Here is a 20,454-nt window from a genome sequence, read left to right on the forward strand (position 1 = left end):
TTGTATTAAGAGGACATAACATATAGACCAGGAGATGCAGAATGTGGGTTATTATAGTATTATGAGAACACATTATTATACAGACCAGGATATACAGAATGTGGGTTATTATAGTATTGTGAGGACATAACATAGGAGGTCGGGATAGGAGGTCGGGATAGGAGGTCGAGATAGGAGGACGGGATAGGACGACGGGATAGGAGGTTGAGATAGGAGGTCAAAATAGGAGGACGGGATAGGAGGTCGGGATAGGTCAAGATAGGAGGACAGGATAGGAGGTCTAGATAGGAGGTCAAGATAGGAGAATGGGATAGGAGGTCTAGATAGGAGGTCAAGATAGGAGGATGGGATAGGAGGACGGCATAGGAGGTCTAGATAGGAGGTCAAGATAGGAGGATGGGATAGGAGGTCTAGATAGGAGGTCAAGATAGGAGGATGGGATAGGAGGACGGCATAGGAGGTCTAGATAGGAGGTCAAGATAGGAGGATGGGATAGGAGGTCTAGATAGGAGGTCAAGATAGGAGGATGGGATAGGAGGTCGAGATAGGAGGTCGGGATAGGAGGTCGGGATAGGAGGACGGGATAGGAGGTCGGGATAGGAGGTCAAGATAGGAGGACGGGATAGGAGGACGGGATAGGAGGACGGGATAGGAGGACGGGATAGGAGGACGGGATAGGAGGACGGGATAGGAGGACGAGATAGGAGGATGGGATAGGAGGACGGGATAGGAGGGTGGGATAGGAGGTCGGGATAGGAGGACGGCATAGGAGGTCGGGATAGGAGGGTGGGATAGGAGGACGGCATAGGAGGTCGGGATAGGAGGACGGGATAGGAGGGTGGGATAGGAGGACGGCATAGGAGGTCGGGATAGGAGGGTGGGATAGGAGGACGGGATAGGAGGGTGGGATAGGAGGACGGGATAGGAGGTCGGGATAGGAGGGTGGGATAGGACAGGATATGAGGTCGGGATAGGAGGACGGGATAGGAGGACAGGATATGAGGACGGGATATGAGGTTAGGATATGACAACAATATATGAGGACGGGATATGAAGTCAAAAGCTTCCTCCTTTGTCTATTTTCCTCCCCAACAAGGATTAGGAAGGAAAACCGCCTGTACTCAGCTAGTATATATACCAGGAGATACATAATGTCACTACACCTGGACACCCTGCCTGCTCCCTAGTAATAAAGTTGGTGGCACCCTGGCACAGGCAGGGGGCAGCTCCATGCAGTATATGCAGTGTATTCTCTGTAGAGTTCAGGCTGGGGCGGCACTGCAGGTTGTGTATGTAATGACAGGCTGCCAGGGCCCAGCCATGAAAGAAAGGGGGGCTGTGAGGGAGAGCCAGGAATAGGAGGGGGAGGAGGAGAGGGAGCGGACCTGCTGCATTTTCTACAGCATCGAGGCGTCATCATCTGCATCTACCCAGGAAAGGAGGGATCAGCGGCGGCGGCAGCCCGGGCTTCAATGTGAACGGGGGGAAATCGCCTGCGCATCTCCTCGGAGCGGGGGGGAAGGGGCTGTATCTGGGGAGCCCGCACCGGCCGCCCCTGCCCCCCTTGTGTATCGGGCTGTATTCGGGGGGTGAGCCATGAATTCAGCAGAGCAGACCGTGACATGGCTCATCACACTGGGGGTGCTGGAGTCCCCCAAGAAGACCATTTCCGACCCGGAGGGCTTCCTGCAGGGGTCCCTGAAGGACGGGGTGGTGCTGTGCAGGCTGCTGGAGCGGCTGCTGCCGGGCACCATAGACAAGGTAAGGAGGGGGGGGGGGGGGGGTCATCCTCTGGGGCACTGAAGAGGTTAATGTGCAGCCCCTCCACCGCCCCCCATTCTGAAGGGTTATGGGGCCGACAGCTGGAGGTGGAGGAGGTGCCCGAATGCTAGGAGTCATTGTCCCTCGTACATATGGCAGATGTGTGTATACATGGGTATATATAGACTGTATATAGGCCGCTGCCCTAGTACACAGAGCAGAGGGCATTGTAGTGTGATGGGTGCAGTGGTGGACCCTAGCTGGGATGTGAGGGGCTATCCAGGCTTCCACACAAGGAGATGGCTATGACAGCTGTGCTCTTTGTCAGTGTGAGATCTTCCCAGACACTCCTACTGGTGGAGATCCACACTACAGCCAATGGCAGGCCGAGGAGGCTTCTGGGTCACATGCTGCTGGCCATCACCTCAATGATAGCCAGGGGTTCCCAACCACGGGGCCTCCAGCTGTTGCAAAACTACAACTCCCAGCATGCCCAGACAGCCGAAGGCTGTCTGGGCATGCTGGGAATTGTAGTTTTGCAACAGCTGGAGGCACCCTGCTTGGGAAACACTGACCTAGATACTGTCTATTGATCACTAGTGATGAGCATCATATTCGAATTTGCATGTTTGCAAAATTCGCATATTCGCTATGTTCATTCCCTTTTTTTTCCCATGCGAAAAGTGGCATGAAAAATGCGCAGAAAAATTTAGCATGTGAAAAAAACAAACAAAAAAAAATTTGCAGTAAAAATTTGCATGTGAAAAACAAAACAAAACAAAAAAAAACCAAGGAATATTCGTCATTACGAATCTATATAGCACTATATTCTAAATATTCGCCAAATCGCAAAGTGCTGATATTGGCGATTAAAAATTTGCATTCCGAATATTCGTGCTCAACACTGTTGATCGCGTGACGTGTATAGAATAGAAGTACTGTCTAAATTCACCTATGGGGACGAGGCGCTGCTGTATTTTCTCGCTTTGTTATACATTGCATCTTGTGCTGTTATTTCCAGGTTTTACACTATTAGTGATTGTAAACATTTAGCATTGTGGTTTTATAGACAGGTGTAAACAAACAAATACATATCAGCATGATTGTTATGTTTTAGATAGCGTTATGTTTTAGATAGCACACTCTTTTAGGTGTTTCAGTACTATCTTAGTCCCAGGGAATCAATGTGTCTCAAGTGCCTGTAAGGGTACGTTCCCACACGGCGTATTTTGCTGCGTGTTTGCTGCGTATTTGGTGCTGCGTATTTTCCTACCCATTGACTTCAACAGAGAAAATAAAATATGCAGCAGCAAATACGCAGCAAATACGCCGTGTGGGAATATACCCTAAGGGTGCATTCCCACCTGGCGTATTTTGCTGCGTATTTGCTGCTGCGTATTTTCCTACCCATTGACTTCAATGGGAAAATAAAATATGCAGCAGCAGTTACGCAACAAATACGCATCAAATACGCCAGGTGGGAACATACCCTAAGGGTGCATTGCCACCTGCCGTATTTTGCTGCGTATTTTGCTGCGTATTTGCTGCTGCGAATTTTCCTACCCATTGACTTCAATGGGAAAATAAAATATGCAGCAGCAAATACGCATCAAATACGCCAGGTGGGAACGTACCCTAAAACATTATATATGTGCCAGCTTGTAAAGTGCCATACATGCTTGCATATATACTTATAGGGGGGGGGGAATTTATCAATACCTGGGCAGTAAGGACTTATTAAATCATTGGCACTGTTTTGGCAGGGGGGGGTTATAGACACGTGGGTGACCTGCGAGGTCCCAAGGGCTCTATACTCTTTAAGGGTACGTTCCCACACGGCGTATTTTGCTGCGTATTTGCTGCGTATTTGGTGCTGCGTATTTTCCTACCCATTGACTTCAACAGAGAAAATAAAATACGCAGCAGCAAATACGCAGCAAATACGCCGTGTGGGAATGTACCCTAAGGGTACGTTCCCACACAGCATATTTGCTGCGTATTTGCTGCTGCGTATTTTTTTTTCTCTGTTGAAGTCAATGGGTAGGAAAATACGCAGCACCAAATACGCAGCAAAATCCGCCACGTGGGAATGCACCCTTAATAAAACATTTATGGACAATCCAGAAAATAAGTGTGTTATCCTATCACTAAGGTAAACAGATAAAGGTTACCAAATAGTTTCTATTGCTATAGCGGAATCCAGGTTGTCTACCTATTATTGCCTCAAAACCTTAAAGGGGTTATCCAGGACAAAAACTTTTTTTTATATATCAACTGGCTCCAGAAAGTTAAACAGATTTGTAAATTACTTCTATTAAAAAATCTTAATCCTTTCAGTACTTATGAGCTTCTGAAGTTAAGGTTGTTCTTTTCTGTCTAAGTGCTCTCTGATGACACGTGTCTCAGGAACCGCCCAGTATAGAAGCAAATCCCCATAGCAAACCTCTTCTAAACTGGGTGTTTCCCGAGACACGTGTCATCAGAGAGCATTTAGACAGAAAAGAACAACCTTAACTTCAGAAGCTCATAAGTACTGAAAGGATTAAGATTTTTTAATAGAAGTAATTTACAAATCTGTTTATCTTTCTGGAGACAGTTGATATATAAAAAAAAGTTTTTTCCTGGATAACCCCTTTAACCCCTTAAGGACTGGGGCTTTTTCAGTTTTTTCGTTTTCAATTTTTCCTCCTTAACTTTAAAAAATCATAACTCTTTAAAATTTTCACCTAAAATTCTATATGGTGGCTTATTTTTTGCGCCACCAATTCTACTTTGTAATGACATAAGTCATTTTACCCAAAAATCTACGGCGAAACGGAAAAGAAAATCATTGTGCGACAAAACTGAAAAAAAATGCCATTTTGTAACTTTTGGGGGCTTCTGTTTCTACGTAGTAAATTTTTCGGTAAAAATGACACCTTACCTTTATTCTCTAGGTCCATACGGTCCAAATGATACCCTACTTGTATAGGTTTGATTTTGTATTACTACTGAAAAAAAATCATAACTACATGCAGGAAAATTTATACGTTTAAAATTGTCATTTTCTGAGCCCTATAACTTTTTTATTTTTCCATGTTCAGGGGGCTATAAGGGCTAATTTTTTGCGCCGTGATGTTTTTGTCGGTACCATTCTTGCATTGATTGGACTTTTTGATAGCTTTTTATTAATCTTTTCATGATACGCTATTTTGGACTTTTGAATTTTTTTGCGCGTACGCCATTGAACGTGCGGTTTAACCCCTTAAGGACCAAGGACGTACCGGTACGTCCTTGGTCCTGCTCTTCTGATATAACGCGGGGTTACACAGTAACCCCGCATCATATCATGGCGGGCCCGGCATCATAGTGAAGCCGGGACCCGCCTCTAATAGGCTAAAAGTGAAAGTGAAAGTTCCCGGCTAGCTCAGTCGGGCTGTTCGGGATAGCCGCGGCTAATCGCGGCATCCCGAACAGCTGACAGGACAGCGGGAGGGCCCCTTCCTGCCTCCTCGCTGTCCGATCGCCGAATGACTGCTCAGTGCCTGAGATCCAGGCATGAGCAGTCATCCGGCAGAATCGTTGATCACTGGTTTCTTATGAGAAATCAGTGATCAACATAGAAGATCAGTGTGTGCAGTGTTATAGGTCCCTATGGGACCTATAACACTCCAAAAAAAAAAGTGAAAAAAAAAAGTGAATAAAGATCATTTAACTCCTCCCCTATTAAAAGTTTGAATCACCCCCCTTTTCCAATAAAAAAAAAACCACAGTGTAAATAAAAATAAAAATAAACATATGTGGTATCACCGCGTGCGGAAATGTCCGAATTATAAAAATATATCATTAATTAAACCGCTCGGTCAATGGCGTGCGCGCAAAAAAATTCCAAAGTCCAAAATAGTGCATTTTTGGTCACTTTTTATATCATTTAAAAATGAATAAAAAGCGATCAATAAGTCCTATCAATGCAAAAATGGTACCGTTAAAAACTTCAGATCACGGCGCAAAAAATGAGCGCTCATACCGCCCCATACACGGAAAAATAAAAAAGTTATAGGGGTCAGAAGATGACAATTTTAAACGTATTAATTTTCCTGCATGTAGTTATGATTTTTTACAGAAGTCCGACAAAATCAAACCTATATAAGTAGGGTATCATTTTAATCGTATGGACCTACAGAAAACATATCAGGTGTCATTTTTACCGAAAAATGTACTACGTAGAAACGGAAGCCCCCAAAAGTTATAAAACAGCGTTTTTTTTCCAATTTTGACGCACAATGATTTTTTTTCCCGCTTCACCATAGATTTTTGGGCAAAATGACTGACATCATTACAAAGTAGAATTGGTGGCGCAAAAAATAAGCCATCATATGGATTTTTAGGTGTAAATTTGAAAGAGTTATGATTTTTTAAAGGCAAGGAGCAAAAAAAGAAAATGCAAAAACGGAAAAACCTCCGGTCCTTAAGGGGTTAAAAAGTGGTATATTTTTATAATTCGGACATTTCCGCACGCGGCGATACCACATATGTTTATTTTTATTTTTATTTACACAGTTTTTTTTTTATTCTTGGAAATGCCGGGTGATTCAAACTTTTATTAGGGGAAGGGATCATTGAAATGGTTAATAATTTTTTTTACACTTTTCTTATGCCATATTATAGCCCCTAGGGGGGGCTATAACATGGCATTTACTGATCTTTAACAATGATTGATGCATCTCCCTAGGAATGCATCAATCAGTGTTTTCCGCGATTGAGTGATCAAGCCTGGATCTCAGGCTTGAATCATTCAATCGGCGATCGGACTTCAGGAAGGAAGGTAAGAGAACTTGCTCCTGAAGTATAGCTGTTAGGGATGCCGCGATTTCATCGCAGCGATCCCGAACAGCTACCTGAGCTAGCCGGGCACTTTTAATTTCGGTTTTAGCCGCGCGGCTCAGCTTTGAGCGCGCGGCTAAAGGGTTAATAGCGATCGTGGTGCCGCGCGCTATTAGCGGCGGGTCCCGGCTTCACTATGACGCTGGGCCCGCCGTGATATGATGCGGGGTTACTGTGTAACCCCGCTTTATATCACGGGAGCAGGACCAAGGACGTTCTCTAACGTCCTTCGTCCTTAACAGGTTAAAGGGGTACTCCAGTGGAAAACATATATATATATATATATATATATATATATATATATTTTTTTTTTTTTTTTAAATCAACTGGTGCCAGAAAGTTAAACAGATTTGTAAATGACTTCTATTTAAAAATCTTAATCCTTCCAGTACTTATCAGCTGCTGTGTAATACAGAGGAAGTTCTTTTCTTTTTGAATTTCTTTTCTGTCTTACCACAGTGCTCTCTGCTGACACCTCTGTCAATGTCAGGAACTGTCCAGAGCAGGATAGTTTTGCTATGGGGATTTATTCCTGTTCTGGACAGTTCCTGACATGGACAGAGGTGTCAGCAGAGAGCACTGTGTGAGACAGAAAACAACAACTCAACTTCCTGTGTAGTATACAGCAGCTGATAAATACTGGAGGGACTAAGATTTTTAAATAGAAGTAATACACAAATCTGTTTAACTTTCTGGCACCAGTTGATAAAAATAAAAAAGAATGTTTTCCAGCCGGAGATTGCCGAAGGCAGCGCTTTGGCTCTGCCATAGAGTTGTGTTGAGGGGGCGTGTCGGCCACTGCTTCGTGCGGAGGTCGACACGCCCCCTTCCCGCGGGCTGTCGGGGCTCCGTACAGGAGATCGCAGGGGGCCCCAGCGGTCGGACCCCCGCGATCTCAAACTTATCTCCTATCCTTAGGATAGGGGACAAGTTGTTCACCACTGGGTTCACCACTGGACTGCTCCTTTAAGGACCAAGCGATTTCACGTTTTTGCATTTTCATTTTTTCCTCCTTGCCTTTAAAAAATCATAACCCTTTCAATTTTGCACCTAAAAATCTGTATTATGGCTTATTTTTTGCGCCACCAATTCTACTTTACAGTGACATTAGTCATTTTACCAAAAAATCCACGGCGAAACGAAAAAAAAAAATCATTGTACGACAAACTTGAAGAAAAAATGGCATTTTGTAAATTTTGGGGGCTTCCGTTTCTACGCAGTACATTTTTCGTTAAAAATTACACCTTATCATTATTCTGTAGGTCCATACGGTTAGAATGATACCCTACTTATATAGGTTTGATTTTGTATTACTTCAGAAAAAAATCATAATTACATGCAGGAAAATGTATACGTTCAAAATTGTCATTTTCTGAGCCCTATAACCTTTTTATTTTTCTGTGTACAGGGCGCTATGAGGGCTCATTTTTTGCGCTGTGATCTGAAGTTTTTAGTGGTACCATTTTTGTTCTGACCAGACTTTTTGATCACTTTTTATTCATCAAAAATGCGCTATTTTGCACTTTGAAATTTTTTTGGGCGTACGCCATTGAACGTGTGGGTTTAAAAGCAGTATATTTTTATAACTCGGACATTTCCGCACGCGGTGATACCACATATGTTTATTTTTATTTACACTGTTTTATTTAGTTACTAGGAAATGCCGGGTGATTTAAACTTTTAATTCAGAAGGGAATACCTGAAAGGGTTAAAGGGGTACTCCGGTGAAAACCTTTTTTCTTTTAAATCAACTGGTGCCAGAAAGTTAAACATATTTGTAAATTACTTCTATTAAAAATCTTAATCCTTCCTGTACTTATTAGCTGCTGAATACTACAGAGGAAATTCCTTTCTTTTTGGAATGCTCTCTGATGACATCACGAGCACAGTGCGCTCTGCTGACATTATTATAATAAGTCTTTATTTATTTATTGTTGTCCTTAGTGGGATTTGAACCCAAGACCCCCGCACTGCAAGGCAGCAGTGCTAGCCACTAAGCCACCATGCTGCCCTTAGCTTACATCTGCTATGCACGGTTGCTAAAATGGACAGAGATGTCAGCAGAGAGCACTGTGCTCGTGATGTCATCAGTGTTCCAAAAAGAAAGGAATTTCCTCTGTAGCATTCAGCAGCTAATAAGTACTGGAAGGATTAAGATTTTTTAATAGAAGTAATTTACAAATATGTTTAACTTTCTGGCACCAGTTGATTTAAAAGAAAAAAGGTTTTCACCGGAGTACCCCTTTAACTTCTTTTTGACACTTTTTTTTTGCGAGCTCATAGCTCCTATAGGGACCTATGAGCTTGCAATGGCTGATTGCATACACAGATTGTTGCCTTGCCGTTGCATGGTAACAAGCTGTGGAATCGGCGGTTGATTGCTCCAACCTGTAACTCTGGCATGGAGCAATCAATCAGAGCCGGGACGCTGACGGAAGAAGGTAGGGACCTTCTTCTCTCTGGGTAGCTGATCGGGGCATTTTTTATCGCGATGACCCCGATCAGCCCGACTGAGCAGCCGGGAAGCATTTACTTTCACTTTCGATGCGGCGCTCAGCTTTGAGCGCCGCATCGGAAGGGTTAATAGCGCATGGCCGAACAATCGCGGCCGCACGCTATTAGCCGCGGGTCCCGGCTGTAAATAGGCGCCGGGACCATCCCGCTATGACGCCGGGACCCCGCGTTATAGACAGGGACCGGACTTAGGACGTACTCATACGTCCTAAGTCCTTAAGGAGTTAAAAGAACTAAGGGCATACCTGTACGCCCCGGAATCCTTAAAGCGTACCCGTCAGATCCAACAAAAACATTTTTTTAAATATATCACTCAGTACCTAATCCTGACCATGTACATCTCATTTTTATGTGTCTAGCACCTTTTATTATTTTTTTTTTATTACACTTTTAATTTAGCTCACTAGTCTGAATTCCTCTCAAAGGGAGGGGGCGTGGCCTCATTGTGCAGGTCTCCGCCTCCGCCCTCAGCATGCTGTCTGCTCACATCTCCCCTAGCATTAGCAAAACTACAACTCCCAGCTTGTCCTCACTGACAGTAGAGGGACACAAGCTGACAGTGGGAGGATTTTTCCTCCAGCTGCGACCCCTGTGCTCACAGCTGTCAATCAAGGAAGTGTGTCCATGACATAGGTGATGATGCATGGACACAGCAGGACTAGTATGTGTCCAAGCAGGCAGGGGGGGCAGTTGTGTGACTGGCTTTTTCAGTATGAAATATTGAACATTTTCTAATGAGAGCAATTGCAAAACCTATTGGTTATACATGCTTTACAACATATCAAAAGTTTTTGTATCTGACAGTGCCCATTTAAAGGGGTTACTCCGGTGGAAAACAATTTTTTTCATATCAACTGGATCCAGAAAGTTTGTAAATTACTTCTATTAAAAAAATCTTAATCCTTCCAGTACTTATCATCTGCTGTATGCTCAACAGGAAGTTGAGTAGTTCTTTTTTAGTCTGATTACAGTGCTCTCTGCTGACACCTCTGTCCATGTCAGGAACTGTCCAGAGCAGGAGAAAATCCCCATAGCAAACCTCTCTTCTCTGGACAGTTCCTGATATGAACAGAGGTGTCAGCAGAGAGCACTGTGGCCAGACAGAAAAGAACAACTCAACTTCCTCTGTAGTATACAGCAGCTGATAGGTTCTGGAAGGATTATGATTTTTAAATAGAAGTAATTTACAAATCAGTGTAACTTTCTGGCACCAGTTGATTTGAAATTTTTTTCCCCACCGGAGTACCACTTAAAGATCACTGATGTGGCACTTCATTTTCAATATCTGTAGGGATTTCAGGCCAGTTTATTCTTAGGATAGGTGGCCTCTATTCATATGTAATTAGTTTATAAATCTAATTATCTTAAATCTTATTTTTGACATGCTGCTCAGATAGTGAAATTTTCAAAAAATATAACAAAGGATACAAAATAGAGTATGATAAGAAAGCTCTGCCATTACAGTGTCCGTAACAATATGAAACACACAACCTGTGGTAAGCAAAGTATAAGGTTAGTATATAAAATAGCAAATTGTCTACATGAATAAACTAGGATATTAACATGAAAGGAAAAGGAAAAAGGTACCTTGTCGATGATAGTGAAGGCAAAAGTTTTTTTTTATTACAGTAACTCTTTAAATATTCTGAAGTGTAAATTATTCAAAGTGCAAGGAGCATTATTATGATCAATGTAGATTTGCCCATACACATTAGACCAGTGTTTCCTTCTAAGGGTATGTTCACACAGTAGGAAAATGTGCAGAATGTGGGCCCGGAAAACACGGGCGGACATACCGCACATTTGAATAATCCAACGGGCACTAGGAACACTCCGAAATATGCTGTCTCATAAACGGCAATGCATTTCCGAGCGAAATCTACAAAAAAAAATAGACAAGTCTATTCTTTTTGCAGACAACAGAATTGGGATTTGTGCGGCAGAAACACAGTGTGCACAGTGCAGCAGAATCATATTGAAATCAATGGAACTCTGCAGCGTAATGTCTGTGCGGAATATTCTGGCGGGATTTTGCACGGGCATTCCGTTGTGTAAACATAAAACTGTGAGGCCTTACCACATTTTTGGAAAGCCACAGGACAGGATAGGGGATACAGTGGGGCAAAAAAGTATTTAGTCAGCCACCAATTGTGCAAGTTCTCCCACTTAAAAAGATGAGAGGCCTGTAATTTTCATCATAGGTATACCTCAACTATGAGAGACATAATGAGAAAAAAAATCCATAAAATCACCTTGTCTGATTTTTAAACAATTTATTTGCAAATTATAGTGGAAGATAAGTATTTGGTCACCTACAAACAAGCAAGATTTCTGGCTCTCACAGACCTGTAACTTCTTCTTTAAGAGTCTCCTCTGTCCTCCACTTGTAACCTGTATTAATGGCACCTGTTTGAACTAGTTATCAGTATAAAAGGCACCTGTCCACAACCTCAAACAGTCACACTCCAAACTCCCCTATTTCCAAGACCAAAGAGCTGTCGAAGGACACCAGAAACAAAATTATAGACCTGCACCAGGCTGGGAAGACTGAATCTGCAATAGATAGAAAAGCAGCATGGTGTAAAGAAATCAACTGTGGGAGCAATTATTAGAAAATGGAAGACATACAAGACCACCGATAATCTCCCATGATCTGGGGCTCCACGCAAGATCTCAGCCCGTGGTGTCAAAATGATCACAAGAACAGTGAGCAAAAATCCCAGAAACACATCGGGAGACCTAGTGAATGACCTGCAGAGAGCTGGGACCAAAGTAATAAAGGTGACCATCAGTAACACACTACGACGCCAGGGACTCAAATCATGCAGTGACAGAACGTGTCCCCCTGCTTAAAGGAGTAGTCCAGTCCTGAAAAACTTATCACCCAATCCTAAGGATAGGGGATTAGATTCAGATCGCTGGGGGCCCCGAGATCTCCTGTACGGGGCCCCGGCAGCCTTAGTCACACCCCCTCAATACAACTCTATGGCAGAGCCAGAGCGATACCTTCGGCAATCTCCGGCTCTGCCATGGCGCTGTATTGAGGGTGTGTGTCGGCTGCCGCTTCATGTGGTGGTCAACATGCCCCCTTTATGCGGCGTGTTGGTAAAAACTCAACTCGTCGTGTTTGGAGGGGAAAGAATGCTGAGTTGCATCCAAAGAACACCATACCTACTGTGAAGCATGGGGGTGGAAACATCATGCTTTGGGGCTGTTTTTCTGCTAAGGGACCAGGACGACTGATCCGTGTAAAGGAAAGAATGAATGGGGCCATGTATCTTGAGATTTTAAGTTAAAACCTTCTTCCATTAGCAAGGGCATTGAAGATGAAACAAAGCTGGGTCTTTCAGCATGACAATGATCACAAACACACCGCCCAGGCAACGAAGGAGTGGCCTCATAAGAACCATTTCAAGGTCCTGGAGTGACTTAGCCAGTCTCCAGATCTCAACCCTATAGAAAACCTTCGGAGGGAGTTTAAAGTCTGTGTTGTCACAGTGACTGCCCCAAATCATCACTGCTCTCGAGGAGACCTGCATGGAGGAATGGGCCAAAATACCAGTAACAGTGTGTGAAAACTTACATAAAATGTTTGACCTCTGTCATTGCCCAACAAAGGATATATAACAAAGTAGGGATGCACCGAAAAGGAAATATTGGTCCAAAACCAAAAATTTAGGCTGTGCTTGGCCGAAAACTGAAACCGAAAATGCATTGCCCCCGTCAGGAGCCCCCACCATACGCTGTGGCAACCAGTTAAATGACGGACATCTGATCAATCTCCGATGTCCGTCATTGCAGGCAGATGTTAGCTGCTGATAGCAGCAGACATCTCCCTGTCATGATGCAGACCTGACCCGCGGCCTGCGTCATGTCCTCGGACGATAATCTTCGGCGGACGAAATTGAACTTTTGTTATTGACCAAATACTTATTTTCCGCCATAATTTGCAAATAAATTATTTAAAAATCAGACAATGTGATTTTATGGATTTTTTTTCTCATAGTTGAGGTATACCACTGTCCATTTTAGGAACTATCCAGAGCAGGAGAAAATCCTCATAGAAAACATATGCTGCTCTGGACATTTCCTAAAATGGACAGGAGAGGTCAGCAGAGAGCACTGTGGTCATGACATCAGAGAAATCTAAAAAGATAAGCATTTCTTCTGTAGTAAATATCCCCTAAAAAGTACTGGAAGGATTAAGATTTTTTTAATAGAAGTAATTTACAAATCTGTTTAACTTTCTGGCACCAGTTGATTTAAAAAAAAAAAAAAAAAAAAAGTTTTCCAGGGGAGTACCCCTTTAAGTAGTGGAAAATGGAAGTGGCCTATCCAACGCTTGATGGACACAAACAGAGCCTGACGGACACCAAAGGCTTTAATGGGGTCCAGCACTCCGCATTCAGGGGCAATGTCCGCACAGAGATATTCTATGTGGACATTTCCGTGTGAACATAGCCTTAATTCTGAGATAGCAGATGTCCATATGATGGATTATTGCTATCTTTCTTTGAGCAGCAATTCTTAATAAAGACTGTTTAAACAATTGCTTCATTTTGTATTCCGGAAATAATAAAAGAAATATATGCAAAGGTGTTCAGAGCCTTTATTGTAGTTGTCTTATGGATAAAAACGTATCCCCTATCCGCAGGAATCCGAGCACTGGGCCCCCCTGCAATCTCCTGTATGGAGCTCCGGCTCTTCCCTGGAGCAGCGCATCACGACCCCCGCCCAAATCGGGGGGCCGTCATGCCCCCCTCCATATAGCTGTATGGCCCCAGCACTCGATCCCCCCGCGATCGAAGTTTTTTCATGAAACTACATTTTACACCAGTTTAAACCATATTAGGCAAGGTTCACATTGCCGTTTGCATCCGACCCGTTAAGGGTTCGATCGGCTTTTTTTTTCTTTTGTTGAGCTGATCAAACCCTGAAACGGGTCGGATTCAAACAGCTACTGTCTGGTCCCGACAGCCCCCATTCACTTGCATGGGGCCTGTTGGTGATCCGGTAATTTAGCAGAAATTTTGAGAGAAAAAAAAATAGCGCTCTCACCATTTTTTTCTCCGCTAAACTTGATGTAACTGCCAGCGGAGCTCCACCTAACGGAGCCCGATGACAATGTGAACGAGGCCTTAGATGTGCATACAGATTTACTGGAAATTAATCATTATGTTGACACATTTGTAAAAACTATAATGATATTTATTTTAATGTGAATCTAACGTAGACACGAAATATCGACGGAGTTTGTTTAAAACATGGCCGAGGGCAATGTCACCCTGACTAAAGGACCTTTGCTGTTCCCTCTTAATTATTGTCTATGAGCAACTGCATAATTCTCACGTGGAGCTGGAAAAATATCACGTAGGATTTATTTCATTGGTGGAAGCTGGTTGTTATCTGAGAGATTGGTTGGTATATTCAAGACAGTTTTGGCAGTGTGTTCCAACTAGTGTGTGTCTAGCTGTTGCAAAACTACAATTCCCAGTATGCCCGGACAGCCGTTGGCTGTCCAAGCATGCTGGGAGGAGTAGTTTTGCAACAGCTGAAGGCACACTTTTTGGAAAACACTGGTCTGTGGATAGTCTTATCTCTCTCACCAATCCTAGACTTTAGATTGCTAGCAGTATCTACCAAAACTGTCTCATTTTGCCCTAAAAAAACTGACAAACTGATGAATTTGTTTATTCAGCTGGCAATTGACCCTGATATGAAAGGTTGTTTACAAAACCCCAAGGGCTCGTTCACACAGTGGCGGATTTGATTGCAAACTCGCAGCGTGTTTCCTGCTGCGAGTTTGAATGGGGGCTGCGGCGGATTATCAGGGGCGGGCTTTCCGCCAGCTGCTGATAATCCGCCGCAGCCCCCATTCAAACTCGCAGCAGGAAACACGCAGTGGGAAACACGGATTTGCAATCAAATCCGCCACTGTGTGACTTTGCCCCTAGAATAGGTTATAAAAGACTCACGATATTGAAGTTATCTTCACCATTATGTCGTGTTCTTGCATAGATGTGAGGCTAGGTTTCCACTTCGGGTTTTTTCTGGCAGTTTTTGGAAAGCCGCCACTGCAGTTTTTGAGCCAAAGCCAGAAATGTATTCAAAAGGAATAGGACATATAAAGGAAGGACTTACACTTCTCCTCCCTTATGGATCCACTTCTGACTTTGGCTCAAAAACTGCAGTGACAATTTTCTAAAAACTGCCAGAAAAAAAAACAAGTGGAAACCTAGCCTTAGTGATGTGGTCCTGGATGACACATCTAGGGCTGCAACTAAGGATTATTTTCATAATCGATTAGTTATCTGATCATTTGTTCGATTAATGGGATTTTAAAAAACAGGATTAGGGGACCAGAAAAGAGTTAAAGGCATTATGGGGTGTGATTTTTTTTCCCCTATTTTTTTTATTTTTTATATAACAGTGCCCATTCTACAGTATATATATATATATATATATATATATATATATATAAAAAAACAGCGAGTTGTGCTCCGTGTCTGGTTTCGGTCTCCTAACTATTGATGAGTCGATTATTGTTGACAACAATTTCTAATATACAGGGTGGGCTATTTATATGGATACACCTTAATAAAATGGGAATGGTTGGTGATATTAACTTCCTGTTTGTGGCACATTAGTATATGTGAGGGGGGAAATGTTTCAAGATGGGTGGTGACCATGGCGGCCATTTTGAAGTCGGCTATTTTGAATCCAACTTTTGTTTTTTCAATAGGAAAAGGGTCATGTGACACATCAAACTTATTGGGAATTTTGCAATAAAAACAATGATGTGCTTGGTTTTAACGTAACTTTATTCTTTCATGAGTTATTTTCAAGTTTCTGACCACTTATAAAATGTGTTCAATATGCTGTCCATTGTGTTGGATTGTCAATGCAACCCTCTTCTCCCACTCTTCACACACTGATAGCAACACCGCAGGAGAAATGCTAGCACAGGCTTCCAGTATCCGTAGTTTCAGGTGCTGCACATCTCGTATCTTCACAGCATAGACAATTGCCTTCAGATGACCCCAAAGATAAAAGTCTAAGGGGGTCAGATCGGGAGACCTTGGGGGCCATCAACTGGCCCACGACTACCAATCCACTTGACCCTCTTCCTATTGAAAAAACAAAAGTTGGATTCACAATGGCCGACTTCAAAATGGCCGCCATGGTCACCACCCATCTTGAAAAGTTTCCCCTCCTCACATTTACTAATGTGCCACAAACAAGAAGTTAATATCCCCAACCATTCCCATTTTATTAAGGTGTATCCATATAAATGGCCCACCCTGTAGATTTTAATCCATTTATCCCCAGTTATCCACTCCTAACCGGAGAATATTCCCTAAATGTCCCATCTATCCTGGTTGTGGCGGGTGTAGGTGGGCAGTAAGCTGAAAACAGCAGAATGGCTAACCTTTTTAAGTGCTATGCCATGTTATCTGTCATAATACATCCCTAGAAAACAATAAATTGGCAGTATTTTATGACAAAACCAACTAAATGTTAATAAAGAATCTTAAAGGGTAGCTCCCACCATCCTATTTTTTTTTTTTTTGCTAGCCTGTTCGCACCCCCCCCCCGCTACAGCACTAGCCCGTTCCCTCCTCCCCCCCCCCGCCCCGCATATCCCGTTCCCTCATTACACTTGCAGTTACTGCAGAGTCCGGCAGCCGGCGTGCAGGGACAGCAGCGGCAACGAGGCAGCGGCGGTGATGTGCGGGAGGAGTGGCCTCCCAGCCTGTGGCCGGGGAGCCAATGCACTCGCTCCCGTCTGTCTGATTGACAGGCAGGGTGCAAGCGCAGCCTAACTGTAAAAGGACTGATTGCCACTCCAAAATCAGTCCTTTTTGGGTGGCCGGTTTTTAAATGTAAATGAAACCTTTTTAATGAAAAAAAAAATAATAAAAGTATATTAGAGATATGTTGTAGTACATAAGTACTACAACATATCAAAAAATTAAGTTGGTGACAGTGCCCATTTAATATAAGACTACATACAGATTTTCTAAGCAGTCCTGGTTACATCTGCTCCAAGGCAGATGGATGTTCAACCAAACTGTTATGAATCCTATACAGCTCCGGAGACAAAATGATGTTACCCATCTGGTGCCAATAGAATTAAATAGGATGCCAGTCAGGGGGGTAACAGGGCAAGCATCTAAAATTGTTATGTAACCTATTGGTTGCCTTTTTGGCTACTATGTTTTTCTCATTGGCTAGTATGTGTAGCAAATTATTGATAGCTCTTATCTTTGTATCTGGTCTACTGTACAGTTCTTTAGGTTGTAATCCATACTGATCTGTTATGTAAAGTAGAGGACAATACCGTAGGGAGTTACCACACAAACCTCAGGAAGGATCCTATTACTTGTTTCCCTGGAGTTCATCCTTTTCCACCATCTGGTGCAGTGAACTCCAGTGATTGACTGCATATTGGCTGCAACTCCAGAAGAGTCCCGTGAGCAGGAGCATAACTATAAGGGCGGTACATGACCCTGGTGCCACATAAGGAAATATTAATATTGCAAGGAAAATTCTTTGAGACAATCACCCGAAATTGCATTGAAAAGAGACCAACGTACAAAAGATACAGGAGAAATGAAAATGTGTCATAAAAAGGGTTGGTGGATTTAGGGTGCATTCACACCACGTTTGCGAGATCCGGCTGGGAAATTTAAATACCGGGCACTCCTGTATCCCAGCCGGACCGAAGCCGAATCTCATTTTTGCCCCATATATGGTTTTGTGGCCAGACTAAAAACCGTGGTATACTATCTGACTCCGGTTGGCACATTTAAATGAATGAGATTCAACACTGTTCCAGCTGGCATACTGGAGCACCTGGTTTAGAAATGTCTTAAACCTGGTGTGAATGCATCCTTACTGGATTATGACCCAGTGTTTACTATCACTGTTCTGCTCCTTGTCATTTAGCTCCGGACTTTATTATGTCTGTTGTCTTTGTTCTGTGACATCACTATGGACATTTTTCCCTTACTGTGATTTACCCTTTCCCATGACTGTACTCATGTACTGTAACATCACTGTTTGTTGTTCCTGTCTTGTGCATACATTGTGGCCATGATTATAGTTCTGTGGCATCACTGTGTACAATAACACCTTCCTGTGAAGTCTGTGAGCATCATCCTTACTGTGACTATTATTGCTTTGCTGTTACCTCACTTTGGTCATTACTCTTGTGCTGAGACATCACACTGGTGCACAGAGATCACTTTATTATACCTGTGTCTATTATCCTTGTACTGTGACATCACACTGGTGCACAGAGATCACTTTATTATACCTGTGTCTATTATCCTGTGTCTATTATCCTTGTGCTGTGACATCACACTGGTGCACAGAGATCACTTTATTATACCTGTGTCTATTATCCTTGTACTGTGACATCACACTGGTGCACAGAGATCACTTTATTATACCTGTGTCTATTATCCTTGTGCTGTGACATCACACTGGTGCACAGAGATCACTTTATTATACCTGTGTCTATTATCCTTGTGCTGTGACCTCACACTGGTGCACAGAGATCACTTTATTATACCTGTGTCTATTATCCTTGTGCTGTGACATCACACTGGTGCACAGAGATCACTTTATTATGCCTGTGTCTATTATCCTTGTTCTGTGACATCACACTGGTGCACAGAGATCACTTTATTATACCTGTGTCTATTATCCTTGTGCTGTGACATCACACTGGTGCACAGAGATCACTTTATTATACCTGTGTCTATTATCCTTGTACTGTGACATCACACTGGTGCACAGAGATCACTTTATTATGCCTGTGTCTATTATCCTTGTTCTGTGACATCACACTGGTGCAGAGATCACTTTATTATACCTGTGTCTATTATCCTTGTGCTGTGACATCACACTGGTGCACAGAGATCACTTTATTATACCTGTGTCTATTATCCTTGTGCTGTGACATCACACTGGTGCACAGAGATCACTTTATTATACCTGTGTCTATTATCCTTGTGCTGTGACATCACACTGGTGCACAGAGATCACTTTATTATACCTGTGTATATTATTCTTGTGCTGTGACATCACACTGGTGCACAGAGATCACTTTATTATACCGGTGTATATTATCCTTGTGCTGTGACATCACACTGGTGCTCAGAGATCACTTTATTATACCTGTGTCTATTATCCTTGTGCTGTGACATCACACTGGTGCACAGAGATCACTTTATTATACCTGTGTATATTATCCTTGTGCTGTGACATCACACTGGTGCTCAGAGATCACTGTATTATACCTGTGTCTATTATCCTTGTGCTGTGACATCACACTGGTGCAGAGATCACTTTATTATACCTGTGTCTATTATCCTTGTGCTGTGACATCACACTGGTGCACAGAGATCACTTTATTATACCTGTGTCTATTATCCTTGTGCTGTGACATCACACTGGTGCACAGAGATCACTGTATTATACCTGTGTCTATTATCCTTGTGCTGTGACATCACACTGGTGCACAGAGATCACTTTATTATACCTGTGTCTATTATCCTTGTGCTGTGATATCACACTGGTGCACAGAGATCACTTTATTATACCTGTGTCTATTATCCTTGTGCTGTGACATCACACTGGTGCACAGAGATCACTTTATTATACCTGTGTATATTATCCTTGTGCTGTGACATCACACTGGTGCACAGAGATCACTTTATTATACCTGTGTCTATTATCCTTGTGCTGTGATATCACACTGGTGCACAGAGATCACTTTATTATACCTGTGTCTATTATCCTTGTGCTGTGACATCACACTGGTGCACTGAGATCACTTTATTATACCTGTGTATATTATCCTTGTGCTGTGACATCACACTGGTGCTCAGAGATCACTGTATTATACCTGTGTCTATTATCCTTGTGCTGTGACATCACACTGGTGCAGAGATCACTTTATTATACCTGTGTCTATTATCCTTGTGCTGTGACATCACACTGGTGCACAGAGATCACTTTATTATACCTGTGTCTATTATCCTTGTGCTGTGACATCACACTGGTGCACAGAGATCACTGTATTATACCTGTGTCTATTATCCTTGTGCTGTGACATCACACTGGTGCACAGAGATCACTTTATTATACCTGTGTCTATTATCCTTGTGCTGTGATATCACACTGGTGCACAGAGATCACTTTATTATACCTGTGTCTATTATCCTTGTGCTGAGACATCACACTGGTGCACAGAGATCACTTTATTATACCTGTGTCTATTATCCTTGTACTGTGACATCACACTGG

General features: G+C 42.9%; 1 protein-coding gene across 2 annotated transcripts in view; it reads left to right on the plus strand.

Moving 5' to 3' along the window:
* The first annotated feature begins 1,330 nt into the window (after nucleotides 1-1,330).
* Nucleotides 1,331-20,454, plus strand: part of LOC130355529 (rho guanine nucleotide exchange factor 7) — a 172,030-nt gene continuing 152,906 nt past the window's right edge. Inside the window, exon 1 of one of the 2 annotated variants that reach the window (XM_056555770.1) lies at nucleotides 1,331-1,761. In XM_056555770.1, coding sequence (XP_056411745.1) covers nucleotides 1,597-1,761 — 165 coding nt within the window. In that variant the 5' untranslated portion in view covers nucleotides 1,331-1,596. The remainder of the gene's footprint in view (nucleotides 1,762-20,454) is intronic. The other variant, XM_056555771.1, reaches the window with a different exon arrangement.

This window comes from Hyla sarda, chromosome 2, assembly GCF_029499605.1.
Source record: "Hyla sarda isolate aHylSar1 chromosome 2, aHylSar1.hap1, whole genome shotgun sequence".
Lineage (NCBI taxonomy): Eukaryota > Metazoa > Chordata > Amphibia > Anura > Hylidae > Hyla > Hyla sarda.